This window comes from Paroedura picta, chromosome 9, assembly GCF_049243985.1.
Source record: "Paroedura picta isolate Pp20150507F chromosome 9, Ppicta_v3.0, whole genome shotgun sequence".
Lineage (NCBI taxonomy): Eukaryota > Metazoa > Chordata > Lepidosauria > Squamata > Gekkonidae > Paroedura > Paroedura picta.
Window position 1 is genome coordinate 41,144,055 of NC_135377.1, and position 15,457 is coordinate 41,159,511.

The 15,457-nt window shown below is 42.9% G+C and overlaps 1 protein-coding gene and 1 long non-coding RNA gene across 4 annotated transcripts in view; one reads left to right on the plus strand and one right to left on the minus strand.

The window, feature by feature from the left end:
* Positions 1-5,382: 5,382 nt before the first annotated feature.
* LOC143844819 (uncharacterized) lies at positions 5,383-11,260 on the minus strand. 2 transcript variants are annotated; one of them, XR_013234146.1, is made up of 3 exons: positions 10,980-11,260; positions 8,177-9,391; positions 5,383-8,045 (listed from the first exon to the last, which is right to left on the minus strand). It is a non-coding gene; the product is annotated as an uncharacterized LOC143844819 (long non-coding RNA). The 2 variants fall into 2 exon arrangements; XR_013234145.1 differs by lacking the exon at positions 10,980-11,260 and having other exon boundaries at positions 8,177-9,800.
* KLHL14 (kelch like family member 14) overlaps positions 9,918-15,457 on the plus strand; it is an 86,565-nt gene continuing 81,025 nt past the window's right edge. Inside the window, exons 1-2 of one of the 2 annotated variants that reach the window (XM_077352514.1) lie at positions 9,918-10,046; positions 11,571-12,581. In XM_077352514.1, the coding sequence (XP_077208629.1) occupies positions 11,614-12,581 (968 nt within the window). In that variant the 5' untranslated portion in view covers positions 9,918-10,046; positions 11,571-11,613. Of the gene's footprint in view, positions 10,047-11,281; positions 12,582-15,457 lie in introns of those variants that run through there. The other variant, XM_077352513.1, reaches the window with a different exon arrangement.

Below are 15,457 nucleotides of genomic sequence, written 5' to 3' on the forward strand. Positions count from 1 at the left end.
TGACCTTTTCTGCATTTTTTCCAATGTTATGATACCTTTTTTAAAGGTGTGGTGACCAGACCTGTACAGAATATTCCAAATAAGGCCCCACCATAGATTCATACAGTGGCATTATGATACTGGCTGGTTTGTTTTCAGTCCCCTTTCCTAATGATCCCCAACATAGCATTTGACTTTTTTATTGTAGTTGCAGACTGAGTCCATACTTGCCTTGCAGGACGCTGACAACCATAATTTGGCATAAAATATTTGGCCACAGCCACAACATTGAACATGTCAAGCATAGGAAGAGAATCTTGCCACAAAGCAGCTCACCGCAGTCTGTCCCTCAACAGGTTGCATTGGCTATCTAGCCCAAAATCCCAGACATAATGGCAGACTGAAAAAGGGGGGAGGCAACATGGAGTGACCCCTCTAGGCATCAGCCTCTGTTGGGTTCTCTTGCCCCCTGGAAATGCTAGCCTTCAATCAGGCTCTGCATCCACACAGTCTCTTAAGGGGGCCTCCAAATTTAGGGGAGGCCAGCGCACAAGCTTGGCCAGCACAAAATTGATCCTTCCCATGCTCCACTTCCACTGGCTGTGACAATTAAAGAGTAATACAATGCAACATCTAACAAGCAGTCCAATAATTCGTAAACAGGGAGAGGGGATGGGTTTCGCATCTTTGGGCACCCTGAGGGGGGGGGGGAAGGCTGAGCAATGTCCAGCCATCCTTTTAACAGATGCCTGGCTCAGCCACATGTCCCATTGCCATACCAGTGTATGTGCTGTCCAGAGGATGCCAGAACTAGGAGTTCTCTCCCACCAACCAGCTCCCTGTTGGTGTTCTTCCCCCTCAGTGGCAATGACCCCTTTAGATCAGTTTTGGGGGCTTTTTTTGTTGAGTTTATCTACCATGACTCCAAGATCTCTCTTCTGGTCTGTTACCATCAGTTTGAACCCCATCAATGTATATTTATAGTTAGGTTTTTTAACACCAATGTGCATTACTTTGCATGTGACCATGTTGAACCTCATTTGCCACGTTGATGCCCACTCGCCCAGCCTCGACAGATCCCTCTGGAGTGCCTCACAGTCTTCCCTGGTTCTAACTCCCATGAATAATTTAATGTCATCTGCAAACTTAGCCATTTAATTGATTGCTCCCAATTTCATTGATTATACAAATAGGGTTTCATTGATTACACCAGTAGGGTGGGCTGAAAGGCAAAGGAAAGGTTAATCTTTCCTTATCCACTGATTTCCTCCTGCAGATACCCACATATAATTTTTCTATTTTAAACCTCTACCGAGAGAGAAAAAATCAATTTAAAACAGCAGTGGGGGATACTTACAGGAGATTATCAATGGGCAAGAGAAGTGTTAAGCATTTCCCTTTCCCACCTGTTCTTCCAAGTGAATGACCTTCTGACTGCATGTGAAGGATAAATGGGTTTGAGAGTCCAGTGTTTCCCTCGTCAACATCTACTTTCACCATTACTTTAAAACATCTTATACCCATTCTTTCTGTTTAGAACACGTTCTACAGTGAAGAAGGTTGCAAAGAACTCACAATGCAAGTATGGAAGCCTGGCTAACAAAACTTCACATGCCAACTGATATTTGCAAATGTTTATCTGGGGAATACCACTATCACGTAATGATTAATCCAGGGGTAGTCAAACTGTGGCCCTCCAGATGTCCATGGACTACAATTCCCAGAAGCATTCGCTGGCAGGGGCTCCTGGGAATTGTAGTCCATGGACATCTGGAGGGCCGCAGTTTGACTACCCCTGGATTAATCTATTAGGAAAAGCATAGAACTCTGTCATCTTCTCAATCTGTGCGGTGCAGTCCGTAAGGAATAGTCACATGGAAGACATCCAACTGCAGAAGATAGAAGAGGGAGGCCCAGCTCATCTTGACACTCTACATGGTTGTCAGTCCACCTTGAGCCCTGGCAGCACCCCACCCAAAGAAGTGCTACTGTGCTTCAGTACTACATCCTCAAATATTCAAGATTAACCCACAAAAACATATACAATTCTAAGTATATTTGTATCTCCCAAAAAATTGTGGAATGAAATGCAGAAGAGACAGGAATAAATGCCATTGTTTTCCCCATCCCGTCCCCATTACCAGATCTCTGTGAGATTAAGAGGAATCACTCTGACAGAAATATTAATTGGATTGCAGCCTTAGATCAGTTTTCTTGGCCACATGCTCATATCTTCCTAATTCTTGTTCACTGCTACCTGGATCATTTTGTAGACATGTCCCTTGCTTTGGGATTATCTGACTAGCAATGAATTGGGGACATCCCTTTTACCACATTCCACATGATCTATCAGGTTACCTTCAAAAAGCAATTGTAGTTTTTACTACTGTCTTTCCTCTTTAGACTCAGTTCACAAAAATTGTTTCCAAATAGCTTTCACTTCACCTTGGCTTCTTAACCACATCATTTTGTTATCTGTATCTTTTTCCTGTTTCCTGTAAACTGCCCTGAGCCTTTGGGAAGGGCAGTATATAAATATAAATAAATAAATTTCTCCCCAACCAGTACTACCGGTCATTGCTCTTTCAATTTCCAAACAATTCCCCCCCAAGGACACCTTTGCCCCAATGTTTCTTAAAGGAATATGCCTGATGTGTCTCCTATAGTCTGCAATTTTCTGCATTTTCAAAGGTCATGCCCATATCCAACCATTTCCATGCCCCACTTCCCAACCACCCTCTTCCCCTCAGATGCTAGTTTTCTATGGCAGTGGCCAAATTTTAAAGAAAAACCCACTTTGTGGCATCCATATCCTGCTTTAGCAGACAACCACAAAATGACAGTTTGTGGGAAGGAGAGGTCTTCTCATGGTAAAATGATGTGCTTAACTATTATAGTTCCTTTTTTCCCTTTAATGTGCTGACTGCTAACAGACAGCTCTCAGACAAAGGGGGATTAGTGAGTTACTAGTGTCTTACCTCCACACTTATTTTTCAACATTTATTTTCATTTATATACAGCCCTCCCCTATGACTCAGAGCAGTTTACAATGTAGGTCTTGATTCCCTGGATTGGAAAAAGGGGTTGAATAAGATAGGATCCTAGCTATTCAAACACTGAATTTCAACCATTTCTCCACAGTTGGAAATTAGGGACTTGCAAAGTGACACAAGGTGATCTGTGTATACACATGCATGTGAGTGTGTGTGTGTGGGGTGGAGCATCCCCACATGTAAAGGGCTCCCAGTAAGCTTGAATAGGTTTGCTTAGTTTTTTTGTTTGTTTTTAGGGGTGGGCTGGGGTTGTTTAAAAATACAACCTCAGGTCTAGAAAAATTGCAGTGCTTCCGCCCTAGATGCAGCACCTTGTGCTATCTTGGTTTGTTAATATAGCATGTGCATAAAGAAAAAAGGGGGCAGCACATCACCACATCCACAATGACAAAAGCACTGACAGAACTAAAACAATCCATCAGAGGATCCAACCTGCAGAGGAAAGTTTGGCTTGTCAACTCTGAAACAATGGAGAGAAGAGCATTGGAAAGTATCTACTTTGGAAGCAATTTTTGAGAGTGCTTCAGCAGCAAATGCAGCAGCAACAGAGGAAATACAGAACAAGCATTTATTGCAGTAGTAGCCAAAGTGGCCAAGCCAAATGAACCCCCCCCCCCAAGAGGTATTAGTTCCTTCCCCCTCCTTCCCCCTTGTAGGACAATCACCTGTAGCTCTGATATTTGTCACGTGAAAAGCCTGTCCAGTAATGAACCAGCATGTAAACATGTTGTGTCACTCTAGGGAAATTGTCAAGTTGCCCCTCTGCCCTCACAATTCATCATGTTGTATAAAACTGATGCAATTATTTCAGATGCTGGCTGTAAGAAGCTGATATAGAATCTTCTCCTTGAGTATGTCTTGACCAGTCACAGTAAAAATATTCTCCATTAGGTCTTTATTTCACAAATGTCCAATCTTCAAAATCTTCATAACCTTTTAGCACATCCCCTTTTGAGCCCTCACCCCAGCCCAGTCCTCACAAACCCTCCATTGCCAATACACATTTTCTTGGTAAAATGCTATGGGTTCCCTCAGCGGTACATCAGGAATACATTGCCAGAGCCTGGAAAGCAATCTTAGTGCCCAATTTCAGGAGTGCCTGTAAATGTGTCCTTTAGGTAAGACTTTTTAAAAGTGTACTGTAATTTTTAAAAAATCTGGGTAGAAAAGCTTTTTGGATGCCTATATTAATTTATTGATCTGGGTTTTAAACTGTTTTATTTGTATTTAAAATTGTTACAGGTTGCCTTGAACATAAGGTGAGGTATTAGCAATGTAAATAAGTTCAATACTAATTATTATGCTTTTATTTAGTGTGAACATGCCAGCTAAGGAAAGAAGCTTCAGTAACACACAACATAGCTATCTATAGTTATTACATATGCCTGATGTACTTATACTTCTGAGCAAGGCCATATGAATCCAGATGAGTAGTTAGACAACTAGAAATATTAATCTCCCAAATTTTGAAGTCACGGGATTGAGGGAAGAGGGATCAAAAATTGAAATACATATAAATCATGTGCTCATTAAATGTTAACTTTATTAATGTTGTCAGAAACATCAGATAAAACTCTACTTTTTGGGTATGTTGAAGAAGGTAGAAATTATATTTTTATTTATATTTACAAATATCTACCGATATACCCAGTCAGATGGAGCTGCAAGCTGCTGTACCCGAAACAGGGATAAAAGTTGAAAATAGAAGCTGTCATCATTGAAGTAAACAGTAAGCTTTCATTATCTGGGCTTAGAAAGAGGGGACTAGATCCAAAGAACCACATAACTAGTTCTACACACCTAAGGAAACCTTGGGCTTATGATTCTTCAAAAACAGCACTTCATCTTGTTTGGTAAACTTCTTTTGAAACTGGAGGGAATTTCAAAGCTGACTGATACAGCACTGGACTGTCTAATGCAAGAGAATTCCTTTAAAATACAATCTACTGGACATATTCCTAAAATCCTCTTTTAATATTTACTGTATTTATTAATACAATAAATACTCAATTTATATCTCAACATTATTTTGAAGAAATCTCATGGGGGGAGCACAAATGACATATATCTACAATGAAACTGAGTAGTAATTTTTAGAATATGCTTCTTAACACTGACATGTAATACTATATCATCCTATACAGCACCGATGCAATTTAGTGCACTTAACTGGGAGTAAACACCAATGAATGTGGTGAGGCTTCCTAATAAACAAGTAAACTTTAGCCTGCAAATGTCACAGTAAAAATATAAAAAGTTATTCTGCTCCCATTTAACTATACAAACCATACTATTAAAGTGCACCCTTGAAAATGCTAACACATTAAAAAGCTTTGAATTTCAATCACAATCAGGTCTGAAAAATTCAGTTTATTTTAAAGTCTCTTTGAGCTTTATGAACATTTGTATAATGCTGATGTTGAAGGTTTACAACCCTTTCACATGTTTCATCCTTGATCACAGGTGTATTTTCAAACATTAATCAGATATGCTTTACTATGGATAAGATTCAAGTCTAATGGGTCAGAAACTGCTTTGTAGAAAGCAGTTACCCATCCACATTACAGGAACATACTTGGTAAACTAAAGATCAGAAGACCAAATGCCTCAACATTGACTACAGCATTCCAGCATCAAATCTTAAGAATGCTGATGAATTAGCTAGTCTAATATCACTGTATATTATCTTTGAACCTTAGAGCTAAGAGATCCACAGTAGCATCAGCTGACTTGTAGATACTTTAAAATATTGCTTTAAGTGGTATTTCACACATCAATTTGAAACAGAAAATATTTCACAAGTTCCCTGCCCTCAATTTTCCTCCAAATTCCAAGTGTTCATATTTCAAGCCTTGGAAGGAAAGACGGAAAACACATGGAAATGTTGTAAGTTCCTTGGCTGCAGGGTAGGATTCAGAAAGCAATTTAGGATGTCATTGTTATTAGTTGTGACCCCATCACATACAGCTACTAGATTTTAGCTGTTCTTTAGTGTTCCACAATCTTGAGTCAGCTAACATGTATTTACATCCATCACAAACTAACTTCTATCACACTAAGATGTCTTTGAAGTAATATGACTAATAATATTGTTGTGTACCGACAAATCCCACTTAATTATGTTCCCAATTTGGCACACTCTTGGTAAGCCCTCAACACAGTTTTGTTTCAAAGTTTTGTTCGAAAATGTAGGACAAAGAATGATGGAGAACTTCATAAATTGAGGACAGAACACTGTTATTGGCTTCTGTCTACCATGCAGGTAGATGGGGGGGTATTATGTTCCACAGCAATGACAGGTGGCCAATAGTGGTCAAATAACCCAAAACACAAGATTCCATCCTCCAGCTCAATGTCAATGTGCCACTTCTATATCCCCTTCCAGATCATTCACCTTCCTCACAGATACAAATGTAATAAAATAGAATAGTGAAAGTGGGTAAGGGAAGGTGGAGGGAAAATAGGAACCACATGTAGAAAAACAGCAGAAAATCACCCCTGGCCTTTATAGTGAACCCATTTAACAACTGATCTTTGATTAATTTGTCTTGTCTTAGAGGAGGGCAGGTCAGGAAAAAGCTAGGATTCACAGCAAGCCAGAGGGGGGAAATGTGTCAAATTTGTATTAGCCCTTAGATTGGTTGTGAACATTTTGTCTTTTTAAGCATTTGTATGGTATACATTTACTACAAGAATAAGGGTACATGGTGTTCCTTGTTCTCAATCCTACTAGTTATACTTCTCACATCTACAATATAATAGCATGGATGAAAACTGCCGATAGTGATCAGCTGAATGTATCAAATACACAGCTAATTTCTGCAGTAAATTAATCTATCACCTCCATTGTTTATGGCAAAAAATGCTAAATGTTATATTTTGTATAAACCAGAGTGACAAGTTTGAGATATTGTGTGCATTTCAGAACACAGGGTCACACACATGGATTACATACTTTATAAATAATATCACTAGAATAGCAAGGAGAAAAATCAGCTCACAAGCTTCCTCCCAAACTTTGTCTAAGGCATAGCATCTCATGAAACCTTTAACAGAGAATGATAGACCTCAAGTTGTAAGCAATCAGGCCAATAGCTCATATGTAGGGCTTGTAAGCAAGTAATTTTGAACATTGGCAGTCATCTTTGGATCTAACCCTATGTTTTTTGAACTGGAAGAGAGCAGCAACTCCTGTTTTTTCTCTTGCTGTAAATATATTAATAAAACTCTGTGGACTTTAATGAAAACTGCCCAGAGAGGAGCCACATGACCAAAATCAGGTATATAGACTTAACATATCTTGTCTCTTGCAATGACAGTGAATATTATTCAGGTATAAATACCATATGCATACAACCACCAGACTTCGAAAACTGCATGAATAGCAAACAACACAACTACTGCCTACCAGCATGCATAAAGGTACCATTTCTTAGCACTGTGAATACAATGAAAATAGTTGAGCTTGATAAAAACTTTCAAGGGTGTCTTGTTCAACTTAGATTGGCATAGTTTTCTGTGAAACAATTTGATGAATCCTCCAGGATTATTTACTGTCATAAAAGAAAGTAATACAGTAATACAGTCAAAATTACTAGGATGACAGAAAAATCCCAGAAGCCATGGTACTGTAATAGTCCACAGCTCTTGCTGTTAAAATGCTTGTATATACTAATCATTTCACAATATACACTTTTCTTATAGTATCTTCAAAGGAACTTTCCACACTCTTATACCACAATCCTAAACAGAACTACACTCTTCTAAATCCACTTAATTTTTGAAGGGTACGACTCTTTTGGAAAAGTTCTGTGATGTTTAGAACTATCAAATTACCTTCAGCACACAACCAAATTTGGAAAGCAACAATGAAAGTAACACAATATATAGGATTATGTTCATCATTCTTCTGAGTCTAGCTCTTGCAGTCTTCAACAAGGATCTCTAAAGGATCATGGTGAAGTTAATGTGTGGTTTTCAAGGACCAGATGCCATGAATCTTCCTCTCCCCATCTGGAAAAAAATACATACTCATCTCTTCTAATGTTAATGTAAAGGGTCAAGGCATGGAACAACATATAATGGAAAGGCACTCAGACAAATGGTAAAGAAGGTTGCAAGAAATGCAGAGTAATTTGAATCACCTGGCATAAATAATTTATAGAATCAGTTCCCTTACAAGATGGGTCTTTCCCATTCCTGTACAACACCAACTTCCATTTCGTTTCCCTTCCATCAGCACATGCTTCTGCAGTCCTTTGCAAACAAGGAAGAAGAGAAAAAGGCTAGCGTTCAAGATAAACCCCCTGGCATGCATTTTAATTACAACAGGCTTATTACTTTGAAATCTTTAGGATTTCACACCAGCTACAACTTCATAATGCGCTGCTCTCAGAGTCTCCTCTCATTCAAGGTCATGCCTTTCTTTTTGGGCAATTGGAGTTTTGACAACAGAAGAACAGAGCTATAAATGTGAGGGTGCAATATATCATGGGCTAAAGTGTGGAGAACTTGTCCTCTATTCCATTGTTTGATAGTAAAAGGAACACACCAAAAAGTCCTCAAATAAATGTGACTCAGTTTCGCCATGCAGTAACAAAAACTGGCCCCCCAAATGAGCAATGCAAGTTACTGGATCAAGCAAAAAAAGTTGTCAGGTTATATTTGTTAAAGATAAGCTGTTTTCTTCCTTTTTGATTCAGGCTTCTTGCACTGCAGTCTCCAAACTGAAAGACAAATCTGACAATATGCTAATCTGACAATAAAAAGTGACTTCTGAACCCTTATCTGTTGAGCAGCTGACAGTGAAGTACAGAGACGGTTGTCTAGCCAGACAAAACGACAGTGAAAATATGCTTTCAAACAAGAGCATAAATCGTAGATAGGGCAAATGAACCACAGTAAAAGGAACTGTTATACTACTAATACTATGCACTAGCCTCACTTTACCTCTGCTCCTTCCATCTTTTCCCTTCACATATGCATGAACGGAGGATGTACCCTGTCAAACTAATAACACAGACAGTTGGGATGTATGTGTGACAATCACTCTTGTACTGAGATCAGACATTTCCATCACAGAATGAGAGGTGGGTGAGGGAAGACGCACAACACACATATACACAAATATTGTGTGGAATCCAGCAGCATTCCATACACACAAAAAAGTTTGCATATTGCACTGGGCACCTCAAGATCATAAATCTATGCAAGAGAAAGATGTAGTGGAAATTTGCGGGGGGGCTAGAGTTTATTTTTGTCATCTCTGTGAGACAGCTACTCATTCATCCAGATCACAGCTAAGAAAAAAAGCTGGTCACAGAAATTAGCAGTTTCAGCTCAGCAGCAAAGTCGCCAGCCTGTGAAGGCAGAGAGAAATTGACTAATTAGCAATGCGCACTAAAACTTGACGGTTCTTTATAGAGAGAGAGACGAGAGAGAGGAGAGAGAGAGGCAGAGGAGGGGAGGGGGGGTCGCTTTCTCCCCTTCTTTCTTCCAAAGATGTTTGAAATCGCAGTCATTTACGCTCGACAATTTTTACAATAGCCTTGAGCCATAATTTTGCGAGTCTCTCCAGCATCCATCCCCCTGTATGGTCTCTCTCCACCGGCCATGCACGACCGTTTCTCTCCCCAACCGTGGATTTCCTATTACTCTCGTTACGACTCACTGAGCCCCAGGCCCAAGGATAATGATGTGTTGTTTCTTGGTAGCATAATTTGTCACACGTACATTTTTTCTTCTTCTTCTCTTGCAGAAAGCTCTGCGCTCTCTCTCTCTCTTTCTCTCTCTCCCCTTCTCCCTCTCGTACATTTTCTTGCTGTTGCTAATTCATGGTGATCAAATGATGTACGACAAAATAAATTGTAAAGAGTGACTGCTTGGAGTTGGGAACCAGAAGGTCTTTTTTTTTTTTTTTGGAAGGAGCGATCAAACCTTTAAAAAGGAAGGACAATTGATTTTTTGGGGGGGAGCTTAAGTGAACCTTTACTTTGGCAGCTGGTTGTGGAGCAGGTAAGTTTCTGGCCTTCCATCTGAGTGTATTTTCTTGTGGCTTGCTTATTGTCGTTTAGATGGGGTGTGTGTGTGTGTGTTTGATTTCGGTGTGCTAGAAGTATGTGGGGGCACTTGTGTTACACACAGGTCTTTGGAGAATAAACTCCAATTGCAATAAATGGTCACAGGAGGAAGAAAGAAGGGGAGGGAGAATGGGAGGTGTGTATAGAGGTGGGGGGGGGGGAGGAATGACCGGGTCCACTTAAAGGGAGAGGCTCTAGGTGGTTTCTTAAACCCGTGCTGCTGGGCGGGGAGGGAAGTGGCTGGGGAAAGGGAACCCCCGCCAACACTGGAGAAAACCAGGGGGTGCAAACGCTGTTGAAAAGGCGGGGTGTGTGCGGGGGGGGGGGAGGGCTACAATGGAAGTAGCAGCCTTCCCTGGGATCCCGCAGAGGAGAAGCAGTGGCGGCGGCGTTGCCTGCTGTTGCTGCTGTGGCGGGCTCCGCTTTCCCCGAGGCGGGCTCCGGCCAGCGCAGGTCCCTTTTCCCTCCGTGCTAGCACCTTCGGGTTAAGGCTCGGCTGATCGATTCGCCGCCGCCTCCCGCTGCCCTCCAGAGTCCCGCGGACTTTGGCCAAGGGAAGCTCCGGCTCCGTTCTCCTGGCGGCGCAGGGCACCTTCCCGGCCGCCTCTGGTCTCCTCGTTTGCTGCCCTCCTGCTCCCCCCACCCCGAACTTCCCAGAGTTGTTGGAGTTAAAGCGGCGCCGCCTTCCGCCCAGAGGAGAAGCCGCCGTGCAGCAAAAACACCAGACCAGGCGGCTCGGCCTGTCTCGGCGCCTCTTGCCCAGGGCAATGCAGCAGGCGCAACCGCGGACTGCCGGAGTTGGGTGCACACGGCCTCCCCCCCCCCCACGTCCTGACTCTCCACGAGACCCCCCCCCCTTTCCACGTACCGCCTCAAGACGAAGCGTCTCGCGGCTCTGCAGACAAGAGTTCCTTGCAAAGGCGGGAAAGGCGCAGTTTGGGGAAGGGGAGGGGCATCTGAGCTCAGCCGCTTCGGCTCAAGTAGTGGCCTAGCCCCGCACTTTGGCACGGGCGACTTGGCTTTGGGGTGACTCAGGCGCTTCTCCGGGAGTTGGGGGAGAGGGGGGGCAGCAAGCCCCGGCTCTTTCTCCCTGCCCTCCCTCCCGACGCATGGGAGCAGCACCGTGGCAAAGCTAAAGAAAACAAGTCCCCCCCCCCCCCCGCAAGTGGCGCGCGCCTCGGTTCCTCGGCTGGCAAGAAAGTAATTGCCCCCACCCCCCACCCCGGACTGGCCGTTGGAAAGAAGCCGCCTCGCCAGAGATGAAGGGCGCAGCCCCCTGGCTGGGGGCGCCGAGGGTTTCCAGCAGCCCGCAGGCGGCTGCTGTGGTGGGGAAGGGGGTGGCTCGCTAGGGCGCCTTTCGGCGCGGGCGCCAAGGATGAACGCTCCAGGCCTGTGAAGCTGCGTGTTTGTGACTGTGTGCCCCCCACTCCCATTTCCCTGCCTTGCCCTCTTTGCCCAGGTCGCAGGAGGGTTTCCAGTCAGGTGCACTGAGGCTGCTCGCCATGTCACGGTCCGGGGACAGGACGTCTACCTTCGACCCCAGCCATAGCGACAACCTGCTTCACGGCCTCAACCTGTTGTGGAGGAAGCAGCTCTTCTGCGACGTGACCCTGACGGCCCAAGGCCAGCAGTTCCATTGCCACAAGGCCGTGCTGGCCTCGTGCTCGCAGTACTTCCGATCGCTCTTCTCCAGCACCGCCGGCGGGGGGGGCGGCGGCGGCGGCAGCGGGCACCACCACCACCACCACACCCTCGGCGTCGGCCCCGGCGCTCCGGACGGCCTGCCCCCCAAAGAGCAGCAGCAGCAGCAGCCGCCGCAGCAGCAGGAGGAGCCCGGCACGCCCTCCTCCTCCCCGGAGGACAAGCTGCTGGCCAGCCCCAGGGCCATCAACAACTTGGTGCTTCAGGGCTGCTCGTCCATCGGGCTGCGCCTGGTGCTCGAGTACCTGTACACAGCCAACGTGACCCTGTCCCTGGACACAGTGGAGGAGGTGCTGTCGGTCAGCAAGATCCTACACATCCCGCAGGTCACCAAGCTCTGCGTGCAGTTCCTCAACGACCAGATCTCGGTGCAGAACTACAAGCAAGTGTGCAAGATCGCCGCCTTGCACGGCCTTGAGGAGACCAAGAAACTGGCCAACAAGTACCTGGTGGAGGACGTGCTGCTGCTCAACTTCGAGGAGATGCGCGCCCTCCTCGACTCGCTACCACCGCCGGTGGAGTCGGAGCTGGCGCTCTTCCAGATGTCCGTGCTGTGGCTGGAGCACGACCGCGAGACCCGCATGCAGTACGCCCCGGACCTCATGAAGCGCCTCCGCTTCGCTCTCATCCCGGCTCCGGAGCTCGTCGAGAGGGTCCAGTCGGTGGATTTCATGCGTACCGACCCGGTCTGCCAGAAGCTGCTGCTGGACGCCATGAACTACCACCTGATGCCCTTCAGGCAGCACTGCAGGCAGAGCCTGGCCAGCAGGTGAGAGAAGGGGGCGGGGGGGGGGAGTCATCCAGAAACCTGTACTTTGCAGTGGATTTGTTGCTTACATACACGACAATGTGAGGTTCAAAAGTTGCTAAAGAGCCCCGATCTAGCAACAAAACTGGGGGAGTGCCTGCCAGGGACCTGCGAACTGAGTTAAGGGGAGGGCTGGACACACCCTCTCATAAGCACTTAAGAACAGAGGGAGAACCCGAAAAATTACAGTTGCTCTGGTGGAGAAATTAGCCAGGCTGCAGTCACAAGGAGATACACTGGGGTCTCCAAACTCCACATAGAGACATTGTTAATTTCAAGAGGTTATCATGGTTTGGGTAGTTCTTTGTATTGTATCAATAACCATTATAGAAAGTTTGGATGGGTTACTTTTGTTGTTGCATCCCTGTCTCCTTGATGTTAATTTAATGGAATTATGACATCAAAGCAGTGAAATCCCAAACAGTAAGGACAGTTTATACTGCTAGCTTCTTCTGATCAGACTGCCAAAATGTAAGAACTCTTACCATTCTTGGCCCCTTCTTTAAACCAAGAGAATACTGCTGCTAGGTATTTCAAACAAAAGCAAAATTTCTATTTTAAAGATTAACTTTAACTATACAAGTACTGTTGATGGGGAAATGAATTGAAAGAGATGACGGGGGAAAGTCCAGTTGGCTCCTACAAAACTAAGGAGGAGGAAACCTCAACAGCTTCTGGTGTTCTTAGAATCTCATGTTATTCAATAACACTACTATACTGCCCATTCACAGAACTTGTTTTAGAGGTGCTGAGTACTGCAAGCAAGGTTAATGACAAGGGAAGATGGAATGTGTTGGACAGTTTATTAGATGCCTCTTAAAATACGATATGGAAGGAAAATTGGATGGGCATAGGGCCATGGTTTAGTAACATTAGTTTTCAATTCCATTAGAAGCTCCTTGGGCCCTTTCTTCAGGGAAATGGTAACTTGCCAGATTCTTGTCTTTCTGCTGAGGGACTATCACAATGCTTTATTACATATAATTCTGCCCCCCTTATTCTCTAATGTTATTTAAATTTTATATTTAACAGGAAGAAGCATAATTTCAGAGATGCTATCGATTATTATTTTACAGAGTTCATTAAATGATGTGAACCAGTTTAGGTTTTATATGTATGGAAGCTAAATTTTCATCTATCTTTCAAATTAGTTTATTAGTGCTGCACATATTGAGATAATACAATGGTTTATACAGGGATGTTGTGAGGTCATAGTGTTTATGTCTATGACATCACATTTTTCTGTTACTGTGTAAGTGTAAGACTGTTGAAGGCAGACAATGTTAAATTAATGTCAAGAGAGGAAAGTACCTCATTCTTGTTTTTAATAACTAGTTTAAGGAGTGAATTTTAAACTGCCATTGGAAGTATTCAGTAGCATCCATCCATTACATTCCACTTCTTCTGAAGAATGTATTACTATTAGGCAAACATGGTAATTGAAGGTCTTTATACATGTCAGAAGTTTTATTTTGCCTTTTCGCATTGTAATTGAAAATGAGGCTGTTCTAAGATTCATAGTGTTTTCAATAGTATGGTGTGGCATTCCTCTATGTAGAAGACTTCACAAACATTATATATGGAATATATGGATTTAACTTTAGCAGATGATACCTGAAGTAACTAGAGAAGTACTTTGATGAGATAGCATGCATCACAACTTCGTGTTCCTCAGTGGTAAACATTGGAATATAATGCAGTAAAAGTAATTGGAAGTAAGTTTGGTGATGGCTTAGCATTAATATGGCTGGCAATTGTCCCTAAGATGCACAAAATATTTTGGTTCCCAAAACATTCTTTAACTAGAATTCTGGTCACCACCTGTATTGTGTGGGGGGGGTGTCATGTTGTGGTGGATTGCTGAGATTTTGGTTGAGTGCAGATTCCTTCCAGCTTCACTGCACCATATCATTTGAAGGATATGTAGTGGTGTTCTGACCACTGAATGTTTACAGGTGTCAGGGATGCTGATATTTCTGCTGCTAGAAGCCATCATCTTATAAGTGAAAGACACAAACGTATTTATCTACAACCATTTGGCAACTGTTTAGCTATAGCAGGGCAATGTATTTTTCATATTTTTTGATTAACAGTATGTCCAGATATGTTAATATTCTAATTTTTCCCTGAGTCTTCTGTGACAAGAGGGACTATAAATGAAGCTTTCTGCCCTTTCCTTAATTTCATAATATATTTGGAAACACAGTATTTATGTTTTCTGCTTATACAGCTAAAAGAAAGATCAGTATGTGTCTGTCCTTACATATAAAAATGTTTGAGGGCTATATTGAGAGTATTATGTGTTATGTTAAAACTTTCTTGAAGCTTTCAGAATTGATAACAGTCATGAAAGATTTACTGTTGACTCTTGCAGTTTGACAATCATATAATTCATACCCCGTGTTAGCTTTTATGTGTGTGAGTGTATAATTATTATTCAAATTTTAATAATACATAACATTTATTATTGAAACATACTTTGGTTTTATTTAGGAAAAACAGTGAAATAAACATTTTAAAAATAATTTTCCCTGAGTATTTAACAATAAATAAAATAAAGAGGCTATTTTAAAAGATAAATTAATGGTATTCGGAATTGTGGATTTGAGGGGAAATTAAATTATGCAAGTAAAGTGATAGAAAGAAATTAATACAGTGATTTCCAGACATCATTACTGGTTTCCAGGGAGCAATAATGGTATAGGTAAATTAGAACTACATGAAATGTTTTATGGAAAGATGTTGATTAAGGGTACTTTGAACATTGCTCTTTTTAAAAGAGATCTGTTGCTTGGTAGTTTCTCTTGCTGAGAGGTAAACAGCAAAGTTGTGTAGAC